General features: G+C 44.3%; 1 protein-coding gene across 2 annotated transcripts in view; it reads left to right on the top strand.

Annotated features, from left to right (window-relative positions):
- ppm1h (protein phosphatase, Mg2+/Mn2+ dependent, 1H) overlaps positions 1 to 18,014 on the top strand; it is a 98,393-nt gene that overhangs the window by 14,866 nt on the left and 65,513 nt on the right. For both annotated transcript variants that reach the window (XM_015976003.3, XM_070550292.1), the window contains exons 2-3: positions 11,614 to 11,779; positions 12,969 to 13,322. In XM_015976003.3, coding sequence (XP_015831489.1) covers positions 11,614 to 11,779; positions 12,969 to 13,322 — 520 coding nt within the window. The remainder of the gene's footprint in view (positions 1 to 11,613; positions 11,780 to 12,968; positions 13,323 to 18,014) is intronic.

Raw genomic sequence — 18,014 nt, forward strand, 5'->3', positions numbered from 1 at the left:
TTAGCTTTTACCTCTTACCTCCTATATGACTTTTATCTGTTTTTATCTTGGGGTTTGTTCTTTTTACTGTACAGCACTTTGGTCAGCTGTCATGCTGTTTTTAAATGTGCTATACAAATAAACATGGTATGGTGTGGTAGAAAGTGGAGATTTCTTAAAGTGTTCAGTTATTAAATCCATAGAAATGATAAATATTTGATATATTGCATTTTTTTCATTAGTAAATCATTTTACATATAGTTTTGCATTATTTTGGTTATAAATGTACTCTACGCAACAAAAAATCTGAGGAGCCACTTGGGAGCCGAAAGAGTCAGCTCTTTTGATGAGCTGAGCCAAAAGAACCGGCTCTCTAAAAAGAGCCTTAATTCCTATCACTAGTGGAGAAACAAGCCAAACCCCTCCCTCCCCTGTGTAATCAGGAAACATCTACGGATAGTTGGAGTGGCCAAATGACCTCAGACATGTTGTAAGGGTTTGAATAGTAAAGTATAGAGTTAACTTTTATTTTGAAGGCGAGCTCAACGGGTAAGAAATGTTTTTTTTTTCTCTGGTTTGCTATGCTAGTAAATACTCAGTTACAAGCGATTCTGTTGAAAAAGTTAAGAGTTTGTAAAGCGTGGGTTACGGCGACAGTAGCCTGAAAATAATACTCATAAAAGAGCAACCAGAGACTCTGAGTCATTACAGTACAATCGCTGATATGAGCCAACACTGTCAGATTCCAGCCATGTTTGCTCTAATAACTAATAGCTCCATGGTGCTTGACCCATGTGATCTTCAGTAGATGCGATTACATCATCATTAATTTAGCTAAACATGATAGATTTTTTTTCTCTGGACAAGAAATATACGTTATGACCCACCTGTAAATGAAATTTAAATAATTTTACATTAATTATAAATATATAATTAAAAAGTGCCTGTGGGACATTTGATACACCTCTATCTCTCAACTGTGTGTGTGTGTGTGTGTGTGTGTGTGTGTGTGTGTGTGTGTGTGTGTGTGTGTGTGTGTGTGTGTTAACAGACAGCTGTACCAGTGTTTCTAAGCTCAGACTGGTAGAGAATATGCACTAAGGTTAGAGGGACTTTACGGAGTTTTGAACTTTTATGCTCGCGATTGCCCCCTCAGGCCAAAAGCGTAACGGCAGCTTCAATAGTAGGCTTGTGCATGAGGCGCGCATGCTGTATGTCAGGGGTGGGCAATTATTTTTTCCATGGGGCCACATGAGAAATAGAAAATATTGTGGAGGGCCAGGCCAAAAGGCTGAAGTCAATTATGCATAATATTAATGGTATTTCTTTATAAAAAGCAGTAAATACTATCATTTTTTCAAGCTGGTAAGAGTAGACTATATGTTATAAATGAGCAAAAAGGAAAAAGTGAGGTTGGCTTACAAAAATGTGATTTATTCAAATTTCCCAAGGCAATGGTAAACAGTGCGCACATTTGGTTTTTGTTAAACATTTGTGACTTATATTAGTTAACAGTTTCAGTCACATTCACTCCAAAACACATTCTGGGTTTCAAATATTGTTGGAAAGAGGTTCTTAGCATTCTACAGACACACAGTATTGTCTGTAAAATAAAATCACTGAACTGTGATCTTGAGAAAGAGGTTTAAAAAAAATGTCCCAGTTCACTGCTAGTTGCCTACATTTGTGGTCCAAACACCTTATTTTGTGTTTTTAAGCAATTTTTTTCTTATTCAATGAGAGAAATCTAGTCTCTGCTGGGCTTTAACGAGTGCATCAAAGTCAGGTTGAATGTCTGAGGTGGAGATGCGAAGCACAGCTGACAAATGATCATCAGTGAGAGAGGATCTTTACCTGGATTTTGTAAACTTCATCATTGAAAATGTTTGTTCACAAATGTAGGTAGAGCCGAAGAGAACCAACATCTTCTGAGCATGTCTCTTCAGGTTTGGAAAGTTCTCCTTAAGAGAAGAGTAGAAATCCAGCAGAGATCCTGAATCTCTGCTTTCAAGTCCCAAACCCTCTTCAGCACTTTCCCCAGGCTGAGCCATCTGACAGCTGTGTGGAGTCCTCCAGAAGAGCCACAAACTGTCTGTGATTCATTGCCCGCGCCCTGATGAAGTTTATTATTTTAGTAACAACATCAGTAACATGGTTGATTTTTAGCACTGACTTGCACAACACATGTTGGTGTATAATTCAATGCAAAAACACCTATTTTTGATCTGCATCGATTTCTGTCACTTTATCTTGCATTCGTTTCAAAAGTCCGACATTTTTCCCTATAAGATTTGGACAACCGTCTGTTGTGACACCTGACAGTCTCTCCCATTTCAATCCCAGAGTGTCCATGCACGCATTTACCTCTGTAAAAAGATCACTCCCTGTCGTTGTCCCTTTCATCGACCGCATTGCTGCCCGCTCCTCTGTGAGCTCCGTTATCCCCGGACAAATACGAGCAGCTGGGCTGTGTCTCGGACATCACAGCTCTCGTCTAATGAGAAAAAGTCAAAACTTGCCACTTCACGTTGCAGCTGAAGCTCCAGGTTCCCCGCAATGTCCTCGATCCTCCTGGTCACGGTTCGCCTGGACAGCGGGATTTGCTCAAATGCGCCTTTTTTTCAGGGCATATTAGTGCTGCGGAGTCCACCATGCACTCTGACAAACTCTCCCTCCGAAAACGGCTTGCTGTTTTTAGCTATTTTGTGGGATATCACAAAGCTGGTCCTGGTTGCTGCATCCCTGGATGTGTGAAGCTTAGTAAAACAGCCTTGCTGCTTTTGCAACTTTGCTAGCAAAGCTTCGGATGTCCGTGCCCTCTCAGCATCAGATGAGTTCTTGTATTTTTCCGAGTGTTTCTTGTCGTAATGCCGACTCAAATTGTAGTCCTTAAACACGGCAATCTCCTCCCCGCAAACCAAACACACGGCTTTGCCTCCGACTTCAGTAAAAAAAAAAACACTTAGCAGTCCAATTTTTGTTGAACATCCTGCATTCGGCATCTTTCTTTCTTTCTTTTTTTTTTTTTTTTCATGAGCGGACATTTCTCGGGCTACAATCACCATGTCAACCGCGGGCACTTGTTGCTATACGTATTGCGTCATTGCGCACGTAAAAAACAACTTCAAAATAAAAGCAATGCAGCCTTAGCCCATGCATGAGGTAAAATGAGAAAATACATTTATTTTGTAATTTCCAATTAACCTTACGCAGGCCGGTCAAAGTCAACCAAACGGCCGTATGTGGCCCGCGGGCCGTAAAATGCCCAGGTCTGCTGTACGTGCACACTCCTTAACCAAAATAAAAGCTGAGACAGTTCCTTGTGTGTGTATTTGTGTGTGTGTGTGTGTGTGTGTGTGTGTGTGTGTGTGTGTGTGTGTGTGTGTGTGTGTTTGTGTGTGTGTTAACAGACAGCTGTACCAGTGTTTCTAAGCTCAGACTGGTAGAGAATATGCACTAAGGTTAGAGGGACTTTACGGAGTTTTGAACTTTTATGCTCGCGATTGCCCCCTCAGGCCAAAAGCATAACGGCAGCTTCAATAGTAGGCTCGTGCATGAGGCGCGCATGATGTACGTGCACACTCCTTAACGAAAATAAAAGCTGAGACAGTTCCTTGTGTGTGTGTGTGTGTGTGTGTGTGTGTGTGTGTGTGTGTGTGTGTGTGTGTGTGTGTGTGTGTGTGTGTGTGTGCGTGTGTGTGTGTGGAGGACAGAGGACAGGAGAACGCGCAGCTAATTAATTAAATAATTTGGTTCTGTACCTTTCTCTTCAGCACAGCCGACAAAGGTTTATGATGGGTCAGTCCTCCTGCATGCTCAGATCATTCCCTTCCCTTGCTTGAAAAATTGTCCCAACATGAAAGTTGAACCCACATCTTTTTTATCTGTGAATTCAATGCCGTTCGGTGAGTCTCAAATAAAAATTTGGGCATCTTACTGTAAAAAATATACCATTAATGTAAAAAAGAAACTCTAAAACAACTATGTTCACATCCAGAATCGAACCCGGGTCGTCTGCACGAAAGCCCAACGTCTTATTAGGCGAGCTAAAACACCAGTGATGTCTTTTGTATCTGTAACATTTACATCCTTAATGACAGCTGAAACAACGTTCAAAGAATGGTTCGGAGGGCTATGCCTGAGCGCGAACGTGCATGAAGCAGCCTGCTCGACCCGAGCAGCTCTCTTTTTCTGTGATTTTACAGAAAAACAGGCAATCACAGTAAAAATGCCAGGGCTCATTCTACAGGACCAGGGCATTGCACGAGAATGTATGAAGAAGAAATGTATTATTTCTATACATGTTTTGGCTGTCAAACTTCCATAATGCCCCTTTAAAGTTTGACAAGAATGAATATATTTGTATGCATTTAATCTGCTGATTTATGTGTATAATTTCTCAAGACAGCTTGAAGTGAGTTAACTTGTAAATATTTTACAGGAGGAAAATATCGAGATATATATCATATATCTGAATTCAGCTAAAACATATCGAGATATACGTTTTGGTCCATATCGCCCAGCCCTATGACACATCATAGGCATAACCACACAGTCCCAACCCACATCAGTATCGACTATGTATAAACATTGGCCACGGTGATGCTAACCGCAGAACAACACTAGCTGGATCTAATGCTGACGTTCTTGTTGGACAAAGGGAAAAAAACTAAAAGAACTTTGGAGCACTCGCACTCCTGGATGTAATCAGAAAACGTGGACTTTGAACACAGCTTGCTGTCCTCTTACTCATTCGTCTGCAGATTTCACCCATGGAGGTTAGGTAAAACTCACTCCATTGTTTGTCAGCAAACCCTCGCACCACAACCCTTCCAGACATCGGCCAGCCGGATATTCACTTCCCCATGCAGAAAGCAGCCGTGGTTGATTCTACTCGTGCAAAATACAGGCTCCCACAAGTAGGCAGGCATGAGAGTGACATAATTTTAGCCGGCCAATCCGCCCATAGGTGGGGGTGTGTGGTCGGCTCAGCACGAAACGAGTCACAGATGAGCAGGGCTGAGAAAATCGGTCGACTCCAGTTGAACACCAGTGTAGATACAATGACCCCATTAGCTCAGAACGAACTGACTACAGTGTAAAAGACCATAGGACACCTTTAACATTCCAGCTAAATAAACACACTTTTCTCAAACGATTATCAAACAGAACTCTCAACTTTCTGCAGAACTATTATTTTTATGAGATTTGATAGAACATCGATTAAAGTCGTTAACAGAATCCCTCAGACTCCTCTTGCACATGTTAGTATATATATGATCACATCTAAACTCTATTCATCACTTTGATTTTCTTAAAACACTTCAACTTTTAAACTTTGCACACTAAGATGCACTTTGCTTTGGTTTGTAGAATGGTGGACGTTCACGTTAACACACATGCATTCAGTCTTTCAGAGTAAAAGTTGTTTTGGTACATTTCCTGTTGGCTTAATGACTCACAGTGTTTTTCTAGCTGGTTGACACAGAGTCCCTGCTCTGCCTGTCCATCCAGATGACCTCTATTGCCTGTTTACGTTGGGTTTTGTCATAAGGAAGTAGTCATAGCTGTGTTTTTATTATTATGGCATAATCCTCACTTAACTCAATTTAGACAAAACAGATCTGAATGATTTGAGGTTGGCAGCTTTGATGAGTTCGGGGTAATTGTTGCCAGGTGTGATACTAACATCTATAAATGTTGTAGATGTTCATGTGAATGGTTTCTCTAAACCCTACTGCAAATCCCATTAGAGGAAGAAAAAGAAAATATAATTTCTATAGTGCCTCTCAAGACAAAAATCACGAGGCGCTTCACAAAAACAAAAAATGTCAAAATATAAAAAAGAATTTAGAAAATGGTTAAAACATATATTTAAAATGAGCAAAAAATAGACATTTGTGATAAAAAACATGTTAAGAAAGAGAGAGAGTGAATAGGAAAGAGGGAAATCAGTGGATCCTGAGGAAGGTGGAATACAGGTGCTGGCCAGTAAATTAGAATATCATCAAAAGGTTGAAAATATTTCAGTAATTCCATTCAAAACGTGAAACTTGTACATTATATTCATGCAATGCACACAGACCAATGTATTTCCGATGTCTATTACATTTAAATTTGATATTCATAAGTGACAACTAATGAAAACTCCAAATTTGGTATCTCAGAAAATTAGAATATTCTAAAGGCCAATGAAAAAATGTTTGTTTCTCTAATGTTGGCCAACTGAAAAGAATGAACATGAAAAGAATGTGCATGTATAGCACTCAATACTTAGTCGGGGCTCCTTTTGCCTCAATAACTGCAGTAATGCGGCGTGGCATGGACTCGATCAGTCTGTGGCACTGCTCAGGTGTTATGAGAGCCCAGGTTGCTCTGATAGTCGTCTTCAGCTCCTCTGCATTGTTGGGTCTAGCGTATTGCATCCTCCGCTTCACAATACCCCATAGATTTTCTATGGGGTTAAGGTCAGGCGAGTTTGCTGGCCAATCAAGGACAGGGATACCATGGTCCTTGAACCAGGTGCTGGTGGTTTTGGCACTGTGTGCAGGTGCCAAGTCCTGTTGAAAGGTGAAGTCTGCATCCCCATAAAGTTGGTCAGCAGCAGGAAGCATGAAGTGCTCTAAAACTTCCTGGTAGACGGCTGCATTGACCCTGGACCTCAGGAAACAGAGTGGGCCAACACCGGCAGATGACATGGCACCCCACACCATCACTGACGGTGGAAACTTTACACTGGACCTCATGCAACGTGGATTCTGTGCTTCTCCGCTCTTCCTCCAGACTCTGGGTCCTTGATTTCCAAAGGAAATGCAGAACTTGCTTTCATCAGAAAACATAACTTTGGACCACTCAGCATCAGTCCAGTCCTTTTTGTCCTTGGCCCAGGCGAGACGCTTCTTGCGCTGTTTCATGTTCAAGAGTGGCTTGACACACGGAATGCGACACCTGAATCCCATGTCTTTCATGAGTCTCCTCGTGGTGGTTCTTGAAGCGCTGACTCCAGCTGCAGTCCACTCTTTGTGGATCTCCCCCACATTTTTTAATGGGTTTGTCGTCACAATTCTCTGCAGGGTGCGGTTATCCCTATAGCTTGTACACTTTTTTCTACCACATTTTTTCCGTCCCTTCGCCTGTCTGTTAATGTGCTTGGACACAGAGCTCTGCGAACAGCCAGCTTCTTTAGCAATCACCTTTTGTGTCTTGCCCTCCTTGTGCAAGGTGTCAATGATTGTCTTTTGGACAGCTGTTAAGTCAGAAGTCTTCCCCATGATTGTGGTGCCTTCAAAACAAGACTGAGGGACCTTTTAAAGGCCTTTGCAGGTGTTTTGAGTAAATCAGCTGATTAGAGTGGCAGCAGGTGTCTTCTATATTCAGCCTTTTCAGAATATTCTAATTTTTTGAGATACCAAATTTGGAGTTTTCATTAGTTGTCACTTATGAATATCAAATTTAAATGTAATGAACATTGGAAATACATTGGTCTGTGTGCATTGCATGAATATAATGTACAAGTTTCACGTTTTGAATGGAATTACTGAAATATTTTCAACCTTTTGATGATATTCTAATTTACTGGCCAGCACCTGTAGGTGGGGAGAGCAGAATAGAGAGTGATGAAGAAGGTCATACAAAAGCCAGCTTGAACAAGTGAGTTTTCAGCTGCTTTTTAAAGGAGTCCACTGAGTCCACTGATCTCAGGCTCAGTGGGAGAGAGTTCCAGAGTCTGGGGGCCACATCAGCAAATGATCTGTCACCTTTGGTCTTTAGCCTGGTGCTGCACAACCAGTAAGCTTTGATCACTGGACCTCAGGGACCTGCTGGGGATTAGGGACTGAGAAGATCACCAATGTAAGATGGTGCTTGTCCATGCAAGGCCCTATAGACCAAAACCAGGATCTTGAAATGACCCTGAAGTTGACTGGCAGCCAGTGAAGCTGGAGGAGAAGCGGGGTGATGTGGGTGTGTTTGGAGGACTTGGTCAGAAGCCAAGCACTGGCAGTCTGAACCACCTGCGGACGGTTCAGAGAGGTACTGCTGACATTTGAAAAGAGAGTTACAGTAGTCTAAGCATGAGGAGTTGAAGTTGTGGATAACTGTCTCAAGTTCAGAACGAGACAGAATGGGACTCAGCTTAGCAATGTTCCTGAGATGGAAGAAGGAAGAGCAAACAAGAGAACTGACATGAGAATCCAGGATGAGAGCTGGGTCAAAGGTCATGCCAAGATTCCTGACGGAAGGTTTGGTGTGAGAAGCAAGCTGACAAAGAGAGTCTCTGACTTTGGGAACCAGCTTGTCTGGGGCACAGATGAGGATCTCAGTCTTATCTTCATTCAGCTGAAGAAAGCTCCCAGCCATCCAGGTTTTGATAGAGTCCAAGCAGGTGTGTAACAGCTGCAGCTTAGACATCTCATGGGGCTTAAAGGAGATGTACAGTTGGATGTCATCTGCATAAAGATGGTTGGAGATTCCTTTGAAGGAGCTCAGGATGTGCTGAAGAGGGAGCAGATAGAGGAGGAAGAGCAGAGGCCCCAGCACAGAACCTTGTGGGACACCATGGGTAAGGGAGGTGGTGGAGGACCTAAACTTGGAGACAGCCACAGAAAAGGAGCGCTCAGAAAGATAAGTGGAGGACCCCTCCAGAGCAGTTCCTGATAGGCCTACCCAGTCTCTCAGCCTCTCCAGTAGCAGGTGATGGTCAACAGTGCTGCAGTCAGGTCCAGCAGGACCAGAACAGAACAGTCCCCTGTATCACTGTGAGTCAGAAGGTCATTAGAGACCCTAAGAAGAGCTGTTTCAGTAGAATGAGCTCTACGAAAACCTGACTGGAAGCTATCATAGATGTTATGTTCATCAAGAGCAGCTGTGAGTTGTTTAGCCACAACCTTTTCCAAGATCTTGGAGATGAACGGAAGTTTAGAGATGGGTCTGAAGCTGCTATGGAGAGAGAGGTCAAGACTCGATTTTTTAAGAAGCGGGTGGATTACAGCATTCTTAAAGTAAGCAGGGACCTGACCAGAAGCCAGAGAAGCATTAATTATAGAGAGCACGCTGGGACCGATGGACTGAAAAGCACTTTGAAACAAAGATGAGGGTAAGATGTGGAGGGGGGCTGCAGAGGTCTTCATAGAGTTAACTAGTTTGGTTTACTTAGGCAAAGAAACAGGAGCAAAGCTATCTAGGATGATGGGCCTGGTTGGAGTCAGGAGAGGCAGCGATAAGGCTGAAGGAGAGATGCTAGATCCAACCTTATTGACTTTGTCCACAAAGAAAGACAGAAAGTTCTCACAGTCTGCAACAGAGTGGATGGAGGCTGTAGGAGAGGCAGGAGAGACGATGCTGCTGATGGTGTTAAACAGCACCTAGGGGTTCCCTTTCCTCTGGGACACCAGTTGGAAAAATAGGAAACCCTAGCGTCTCTGACTGCAGAGTTAAAGGGTGTCAGAAGATCCTTTAGGTGCAGCAGATGGACGTGGAGATGGGTTTTCTTCCACGAGCGCTCAATTTTTCTGCATTGGCGCTTTAGGCTGTGAAGGCTGTCATTAAACCAGTGAGTAGGGTTCACTGCAGGAACTGATCTGGTTTTGACAGGACAGATCTTGTCCAGACTGGAGAGGCAGTGCTCGTTAAACTGAGAAGTTAAGGAATCTGGGTCATTATCAGAAAAACAGGGTGGATCAAAAGCAGCAGAAAAATTGCTAGCTGTGCTTTCATTAAGAAAACGAGAACTAACCATACAGCGAGCAGGAGGTGGGGACGCAGAAACGGACAAGTTAAAGAAAATGCAATAGTGATCTGAAATATAAACGTCCTCAGGACAAACACTGTCAGCATTTAGACTCAGGGTAAAAACAAGGTCTAAAGTGTGCCCCCTGGTGTGTGTGGAGCCAGAAACATGCTGGGTAAAGCTGAAGGAGTCCATAAGGCTGGAGAAATCCATGGCAAAGTGATCAGAGGGATCACCAACGTGGATGTTAAAGTCACCAACAATCACCAGTCTGGACAGCTTCACAGTGGAGGATAGAAAGTCACTAAACTCCTGAAGGAAATAACTGTTTGGACCAGGTGGACGATAGACTGCAGCGCAGTAGAACGTGTCCTTACACCCGACTTTAATCAGCTGCAGTTCAAAGGAAGCAAAGTGACCAGAGGTTGTAGATCTACATGGAAGATGATTTCTGAAAACAACAGCTAGGCCTCCACCATGACCAGAACCCTAGGGCTGGCTAAGAAAAGAATAACCACTCTGGCAGGGTTCAATCAGACCAGAATAATCAGATGTTTGCTGCCAAACTTCAGTCAGAAACAGAAAATCCAGGGTTTTAGAGAGAATTAGATCATTGAGCAGGAAGGACTTATTGTTAACAGAGCGGGTATTTAATAGAGCCATGCTGAGTGAGGTGGAGGAATCAGAAACTACAGAAACAGCTGGAGTTAGTGGACGTAAATTAGCAGGGTTAGATTCACGGTGTTTATAAAAACCACTTATGGAGGGAACAGGAGGAGAAACCACTGAGGAATGAGGATAAACCGACTTTAAAAAACTTGGACGGAGAAACCACGCCGCAACGCGGCCTGGCGGGAATGCAGAAGTGGCGCTCAAGTCGCCAAACAAAGGACAAGAAGCTAGAAGATCACGCCGATGTTTACTAGATAAACCACGCTTTAAGACAAGTCTTATTCTCCTGGATTCCTGCTTGTTTACCTCTTTTCCTCCGGCGTGTTCCCGGGACCGGATAAACATCTCTGGAGGCGCCCTGGTAGGAATCGTCGATTGGCTCTGGGCCAGTGCGTCACTCAGATAAACAAACAGGGAGCTACATCCAATGTGTGTCTTGGGCGATCGTGAACGACGATGGACAAAAGAGTCTGGCGATCATAGGAGATGGTAGCAGGGACACTACTGAAGAGGATCACAGACAGGAGCAAGGTGGAAAAGAGGAGGTTAGGGGAGAAAAGTTTGAAAAAGTGGCCAGTGACTGCGGCTAAGCCAAGCACAGGCGCCATCTTGTTACCGGCCGGAAGCGGGAAAAAAGGCCTATAAACAACAATAATTAAGATCAGACTTGTTTTTAAAAGGCCAAAATCAGTTTTAGTCTTATTTACAGAAGGTTAGATATTAATGATATTGAAATGTTTATTTTGGTGCTTAATTATGTTCTACGCTCCATCTTTTCACAGGCAGTTTCTCCATGGCCTCAAAATGTCACGTTGTGGCTGCAGCTGTGTTTGTGTTTTTCTGACCATCATGTCACTCAAGTTTCTGTATTTGCTGCTTGTCAAAAACACCTGATTAAAATCCGCTGTAGTAGATTGTAGTGAAACTCTGGCTGATCAGCCAAGTTTTATTTTGAAGGACACGGTTTACCTTTTCCACATCAAACATCCTTTAAATGATTAACGTTTCAGGATTTTTGTGTTTGCTGTAAGAAGAACAGGGAGGGACAGTCGCTTTGACCCAGATGTACCTTATAGGAATGAAGATAATACAAATGCTTCAAATACTACCCAGTCCTCACAGTCAGAAAGTCACATGATCCAAACCTGATTGTGTTCTCATGCATGCTTGGATACAGACGATACATGCTTTGTAATAAATGCTACTGTTTGTGATCCTTCCCTTTTGTGTCAAAGGGTGATCAATGCTGGAAAGAGCTCCCTGAACGAGGACCAGGCTTGTTGCGAGGTGCTGGTTGTCAAGCGGAGACCTTCTGGAGGCACCACACCTGGCCAGATCTCAATGACCCGCAGGAGGTCCTCCTTACCTAACGGAGAGGGCCTTAGCCTCCGGGATGACCGGGTAAGAGAAACAGAAGAAACCTTAACTCTTTCTACCACTTTCTTACAAAATGCACATCTGGAAATTTTCTTTTAAATCCACCTTCTAGAGTAGCGGAATGTCACACCTGATGGAATAGCGAACAAAGTGAATTTAATTCCTGTACATCCCTGGGTCTGGTTGATAGGATCCAGGTTTGGGGCACACGGCTTCAGCTTCCTGTAGCTCTCATAGACAAAAGGCCTTTCAGAGGTGCACTGTGTCTGACGCACACCAATTCATTATGCAACTGCAGATTTGTTAGACAGATTGAGAATCCAAATTACAGAAATTACTTGTTTTTCTATTTTTAATAAATCTCCAGTTTCAAGTATGTTGTGCTTATTTCAAAGAAACAGTAATATTTTCTCCCAGCCTATCTGACTGCATCTAGGTCTACCCAGAGCCTAGAGCCCAGCTCATGCAACCAACACCGGTCCAATATGAGTGGTCTCTTTGCAAGCCGCTGCAGAATCTGCCTGCTCTATATTTAGAGAACAAGGTTAAGTTTGTGCATAAATTCATCAAAAATCCTCAGCAAAAACAAAAATGCAGCAGACTCAAGTTTTCTGCTTTTAGTTCATAAATGAATGTGTGTGATTTGTGTCCAGACGTGCTTTGTGTGTAGTGTATTTTTAAATAAAACTGAAGCACAAAACAGTGTTTATTAAAAAAGGAAGAATAAAAGAGGTGTTGCCTAATAAGATCACTGGGAGTTTGGTTTAAACGGTACGACAGAGGTGGCCTTTGAAGACAAGCACAGACATCTGGTGTATTTGTTCTGTTTAAACCTGCAAAGGAAAACAATGGTTTAGCCCGGGGGCTGGGGTTTGGGTTCCATCCCTCTCTGCTGTGCTTCAGCTCTGTTTTTTCTGATATTGAGATAACTTTTAGAAGTATTTGTTTTGTTTTAGCTACAATTTTATCAATTCTCTGAAACTGTTGATTGGTCAGTTATGAAAATGTGTTTATCAGACTGCAGGAGGGCTAACTAAGCTGTAGAGAATAGCCAGGAAAGCTTGTAGACATAATGATGGGCTGAGTCACATTTACTCAGATTTGATCTGAACAGCTGATTATGTAGAACTGACACAGAATCATTTTATTAATAAAAGAGAAAGACTTTAAAACATTCATGTAACCCTGCATGTTGGATCTCCCTTGTCTGCAGGACAGCTCTGAAAGCCTATCCTTCCACTACTGGGCGTTGTTTGACGGCCATGCCGGCTTCGGGGCGGCTGTAGTGGCGTCCCGTCTCCTCCATCATCACATCGCTCTGCACCTTCAGGAAGTTTTGGAGATTCTCTGTACGCCCAATATGGTCCCGCCCACCTGTATGGACGAGGAGCCCATAAACCATCTTCTGACTGCGTCTCATCGCTCCCTTACCAGGGCAGCATCGCTTCGGGGGGCTGCAGGTGCCCCAGGGTCCCCCAGCACAGCACCTCCACGCTTCTTTTTTGAGAAGAAAGTGTCACACGAGAGCTTGGTGATAGGCGCCATAGAGAATGCCTTTAAGGAAATGGTGAGAACTTCCTGATTTCCTATAATTTTGTGGCTCAACTTTCTAAACTACAATCACTCAAATCCTCTGCTTCTATTCCCGGTTTTCTGTGTGGGCTGAAGCTGTGCAGGAACCGATGATTAAAAGACAACAATAAAAGGCTTTTCAAGGGGGGAAAAGTATTTCCTAATTGTGTGCTTAAAAATAGCTTGTTGTGAATAACCTTACAAAGCATGAACAATTCCTCAAGAATTAACTGGAATGTAACCGAAAACACAAATGGAAACTGTAGCTAACCCAAACCCTCAACTCCAGTTAAGACGTGACTGATTAAAAACTAAAAAAATGATAATAAATAACTAAATTTAGAGTAAAATGCCTCCTGCAAAGAAAGATAGAAGTCCAGGCTCCACATTGGTGGCCTTGCTGACTGACAAGTATCACTACTTTCTGCCTTGAAACCACCAAAAATAAACTTTCTTCTCATTCTTGGTCTTTCAAAAATGATTCAGGAAGGTGGCAGTCTGTTACATCAGCCTGAATATGTCACCATCCGATTTCCATCCATGATCTTCCTCTTATCCACAGTCAGGTCATGGGTGGCAGCAGTCTAAACAGAGAGACCCACACTGTAAAAAAATGTCAGTAAAATATACAGTGAAACCGTCAAATTCCACCTTGGTCCATCATCTCCACCATCACACCGTGACAACGGTAATGGAGTATACAACCCAAAATTTCATTTTACCGTATTACATAGATTCAATAACCGTTAACTGTGAGAATGAATAAAACTGTTTTTTACAGTAATAAAATGCTGAAATTATAATTATTTTCTGTGAAAATAAATAAATATACATACATTTTACAATTAAAATTTGTAACGTTGAAAATGTCTGGAAATCTTTAATTTTTCGGTATCATTCAAGTAAAACTACATCTTTTGGGGTGTTGCACATTGGAATTCACAGTATAAATCTGTAGATTTTCAAGCAAACAAAAACGTTCATTTTTACAGAAGCAAGATGTTAATAATAGGGTCCACCGTAATAACACAACCAGTAAATACCATAAAAAAGCAATTATCATCAGTAAAAGACAATACAATTGATAGTAGGCTATTTTTCATTTTAAAAATCTGTACATCAGTAGGCCTATAGGCTTAAAAAGTTAGGCCTGCAGTATATCATTGTCAACCTTCTGATAAAAAAATCAGCAGCAAAATATGTTTAAAATAAAGTTCATGGTTGTAAAAAAAATTGATTTCAATAATCTTTTTCAATTATTATTTTAAATCTACTTTATGTTATGTTTCACGCCATATTATCAGACCACCTGGGTCCACCTTAAAGGGACATTATGGAAGTTTGACAGCCAAAACATGTATAGAAATAATAAATTTCTTCTTCATACATTCTCCTGCAATGCCCTCGTCCTGTAGAATGAGCCCTGGCATTTTTACTGTGATTGCCAGTTTTTCTGTAAAATCACAGAAAAAGAGAGCTGCTCGGGTCGAGCAGGCTGCTTCAATTCAAATTAAATTCAATTCAATTCAAATTCAAAAATACTTTATTAATCCCAGAGGGAAATTTATTAATTAATTTATGCACGAACACGCTTAGGCATAGCCCGTAGCATTTGCTATCCGCAGCTTTAGCAGCAGAGAGCAAGGTAGTGCCACTTTGTCGCTGTTCCTAACTCCTATAACTCCTAGTGACAAAGCTAGCTACATTTCTGAGGACCCTTAGCTACTTTCTGTAGAACTTTCTTCTAGATATTTCCTGCAAATTAGCAACAAAATAGCCATTTTTGCTCTGAACCGTTCTTTGAACATTGTTTCAGCTGTCATCAAGGATATAAATGTTACAGATACAAAGGACAGTACTGGCGCTTTAGCTCATCTAGTAAGATGTCGGACTCCCATGCAGAAGTCCTGGGTTTGATTCTGGATGTGAACATTGTTTATTAGAGTTTCTTTTTTACATTAATGGTATATTTTTTTACAGTAACATGCCCAAATTTTTATTTGAGACTCGCCGAACGGCATTGAATTGACAGATAAAAAAGATGTGGGTTCAAGTTTCATTTTGGAACAATTTTTCAAGCAAGGGAAGGGATTGATCTGAGCATGCAGGAGGACTGACCCATCTTAAACCTTTGTCGGCTGTGTTGAAGAGAAAGGTACAAAACCAAATTATTTAATTAATTAGCTGCGCGTTCTCCTGTCCTCTGTCCTCCGGGCCACACACACACACACACACACACACACACACACACACACACACACACACACACACACACACACACGCACACAAACACACACACACGCACACACACACACACACACACACACACACACACACACACACGCACACACACACACAAGGGACTGTCTCAGCTGTTATTTTCTTTAAGGAGTGTGCACGTACAGCATGCGCGCCTCGTGCACGAGCCTACTATTGAAGCTGCCGTTATGCTTTTGGCCTGAGGGGGCAAGTGCGAGCATAAAAATTCAAAACTCCGTAAAGTCCCTTTAAAGAGCAAGTCACATCAAAATCAACTTTTTTTAGCTGAATACTAGTATTAATGAACGTCCAATAGTGTTGTAGACATGTATAGTTATTATTTTTGCATTTTGATGCATTTTCTTTGAAAACTCTAAATTCTGTGACACGTGACACATAGCGCACCTGGTCGCGAGTCTATAAATTACGCGCCAATAGCTACGTTCGGGTCTCCCGGGATCTTCTCGCCCGAGAAGTTCCGAGTGACCCCTGTGACTGGCAGTCATCCAGGAACTCACAGAACCATAGTTACACCGTAACTTCCGTTCTGTTTCGTTCCCTCCTGACTGCCAGTGGCAGTAAACAGAGTGGATGACTTATGCCAGAAGTGTCACGAGGAACATAAAACTCACTGTCACTCAGGAAGTAGCCGCCAGAGGCAGCACCGCCGAAGCGAGCGCGGATCCGTGACCAACGTTGAGGCGGTAGAAGCGTGCAAACGTGTACGGAGTTGCCCAGGACGCCGCAGCACAGACGTCCGCCAGTGGCACACCTCTCATCGCCGCCCAGGATGTAGCAACACTCCTGGTGGAATGGCACACGATCCCAGGGGGAGCCACTGCACCCACTGCCGCATAAGCCATCGCAATGGAATCCACAACCCAATGCGACAGCCTCTGCTTCGAAAGGGCCCGACCCCTGTTCACACCTCCGTGACAGACAAACAGCTGGTTCGACTGCCGGACAGTGTTTGTGGCCACAATATAGAGCTGCAGTGCCCGGACCGGGCACAGCAAATTCGCCCGTCGTTGTTCCTCCGAATGAAATGGGGGAGGAAAATACGCCCCCAGCTCGATTGCGGCATTTACGTAGCCAGCGGGCAGAACCTTGGGAAGAAAGGCAACGTTAGGCCACAGCGTCACCCCCGACCCATCTGCCTTCCACCGCAGGCAGGCGGGGCTGATGTCCAGTGCGTGCAGCTCACTGACCCGTTTAGCTGACGTCACTGCCAAGAGAAAGGCGGTTTTCACAGACACCACTGCCAATGGGGCGGTAGTCATTGGCTCAAAGGGTGGCCCACACAGGGCCTGCAGGACCAGGGGAAGGTCCCAAGCAGGTGCCGGCCTGCACAAGGCAGGACGCAACCTTCTCACGCCCCGCAGAAATTGGGCCACCAAACAGTGAGCCCCAATGCTCCTGCCATCCACCAAGAGGTGGTTGGCCGAAATAGCCGCCAGGTGTACCTTAAGGGTCGAGGCGGCCCGGCCCTTGTCAAACAGGTGCCGGAGGTACCGCAGAACCTTATGCAGGGAACAAGAACCAGGGTCCACGTCCCTGCCGGAACACCAGGTAGAGAACCGCTGCCAACAGCGAGCGTACGTGGCCCTTGTAGACGGAGCCCTGGCACTATCCAGCTGGATGGAGGGCTCTAAGCCGACTGGGGGCTGCCTGCCCCTTTCAATGGCCACACCGTGAGCCGAAGATGATCTGGGGACGGATGCCAAATCCTCCCCTCCATCTGAGACAGGAGGTCTCGTCTCGCCGGCAACCGCCACGGCTCTCCGTTCAGCAGACTGAGAAGCAGTGGAAACCAGATCCTCATGGGCCAGTCTGGCGCCACCAGAAGGACCTCGTGTGACGAGTCCCTCACCCGATGGAGGGTTGGTAAGATCAACGGAGAAGGCGGGAAAGCGTACAGCCGAACCAACGGCCAGGCATTGGCGAGGGCGTCCATCCCCAGAGGGGCGTCGGCCTCTGCCAGGGAGAACCACGAGGGGCAATGCGTGCTGCTCCTCGAGGCAAACAGATCCACCTGGGCCTCTCCGAACTGATGCCACACACTCTGCACCACCTGAGGGTGCAACCTCCATTCCCCCGGGGGAAGACCCCGCCGGGACAGGCAATCCGCCACCGAGTTCCTCCACCCCGGAAGGTGCAGCGCCCTGATGGAGGCCAAGCGAGGGTAAGCCCAGGTCAGCAGCGTCTGAGCCTCCCTCAACGATCGCAATGACCTGGTGCCCCCCTGATGGTTTATGTGGAACACCGCCGAGGTGCTGTCCATTCGGATGAGCACGTGCTTGCCCCGCAGAAAGGGCAAGAAGCGCCTCAGTGCCAAGTAGACGGTCTTCAATTCCAGGACATTGATGTGAAGCCATGCCTGACGGGGGCTCCACAACCCCTGGACCGACCTGCACTGCCAATGCGCCCC

The sequence above is a fragment of the Nothobranchius furzeri genome, chromosome 4 (assembly GCF_043380555.1).
Source record: "Nothobranchius furzeri strain GRZ-AD chromosome 4, NfurGRZ-RIMD1, whole genome shotgun sequence".
In the NCBI taxonomy this organism is placed as follows: domain Eukaryota; kingdom Metazoa; phylum Chordata; class Actinopteri; order Cyprinodontiformes; family Nothobranchiidae; genus Nothobranchius; species Nothobranchius furzeri.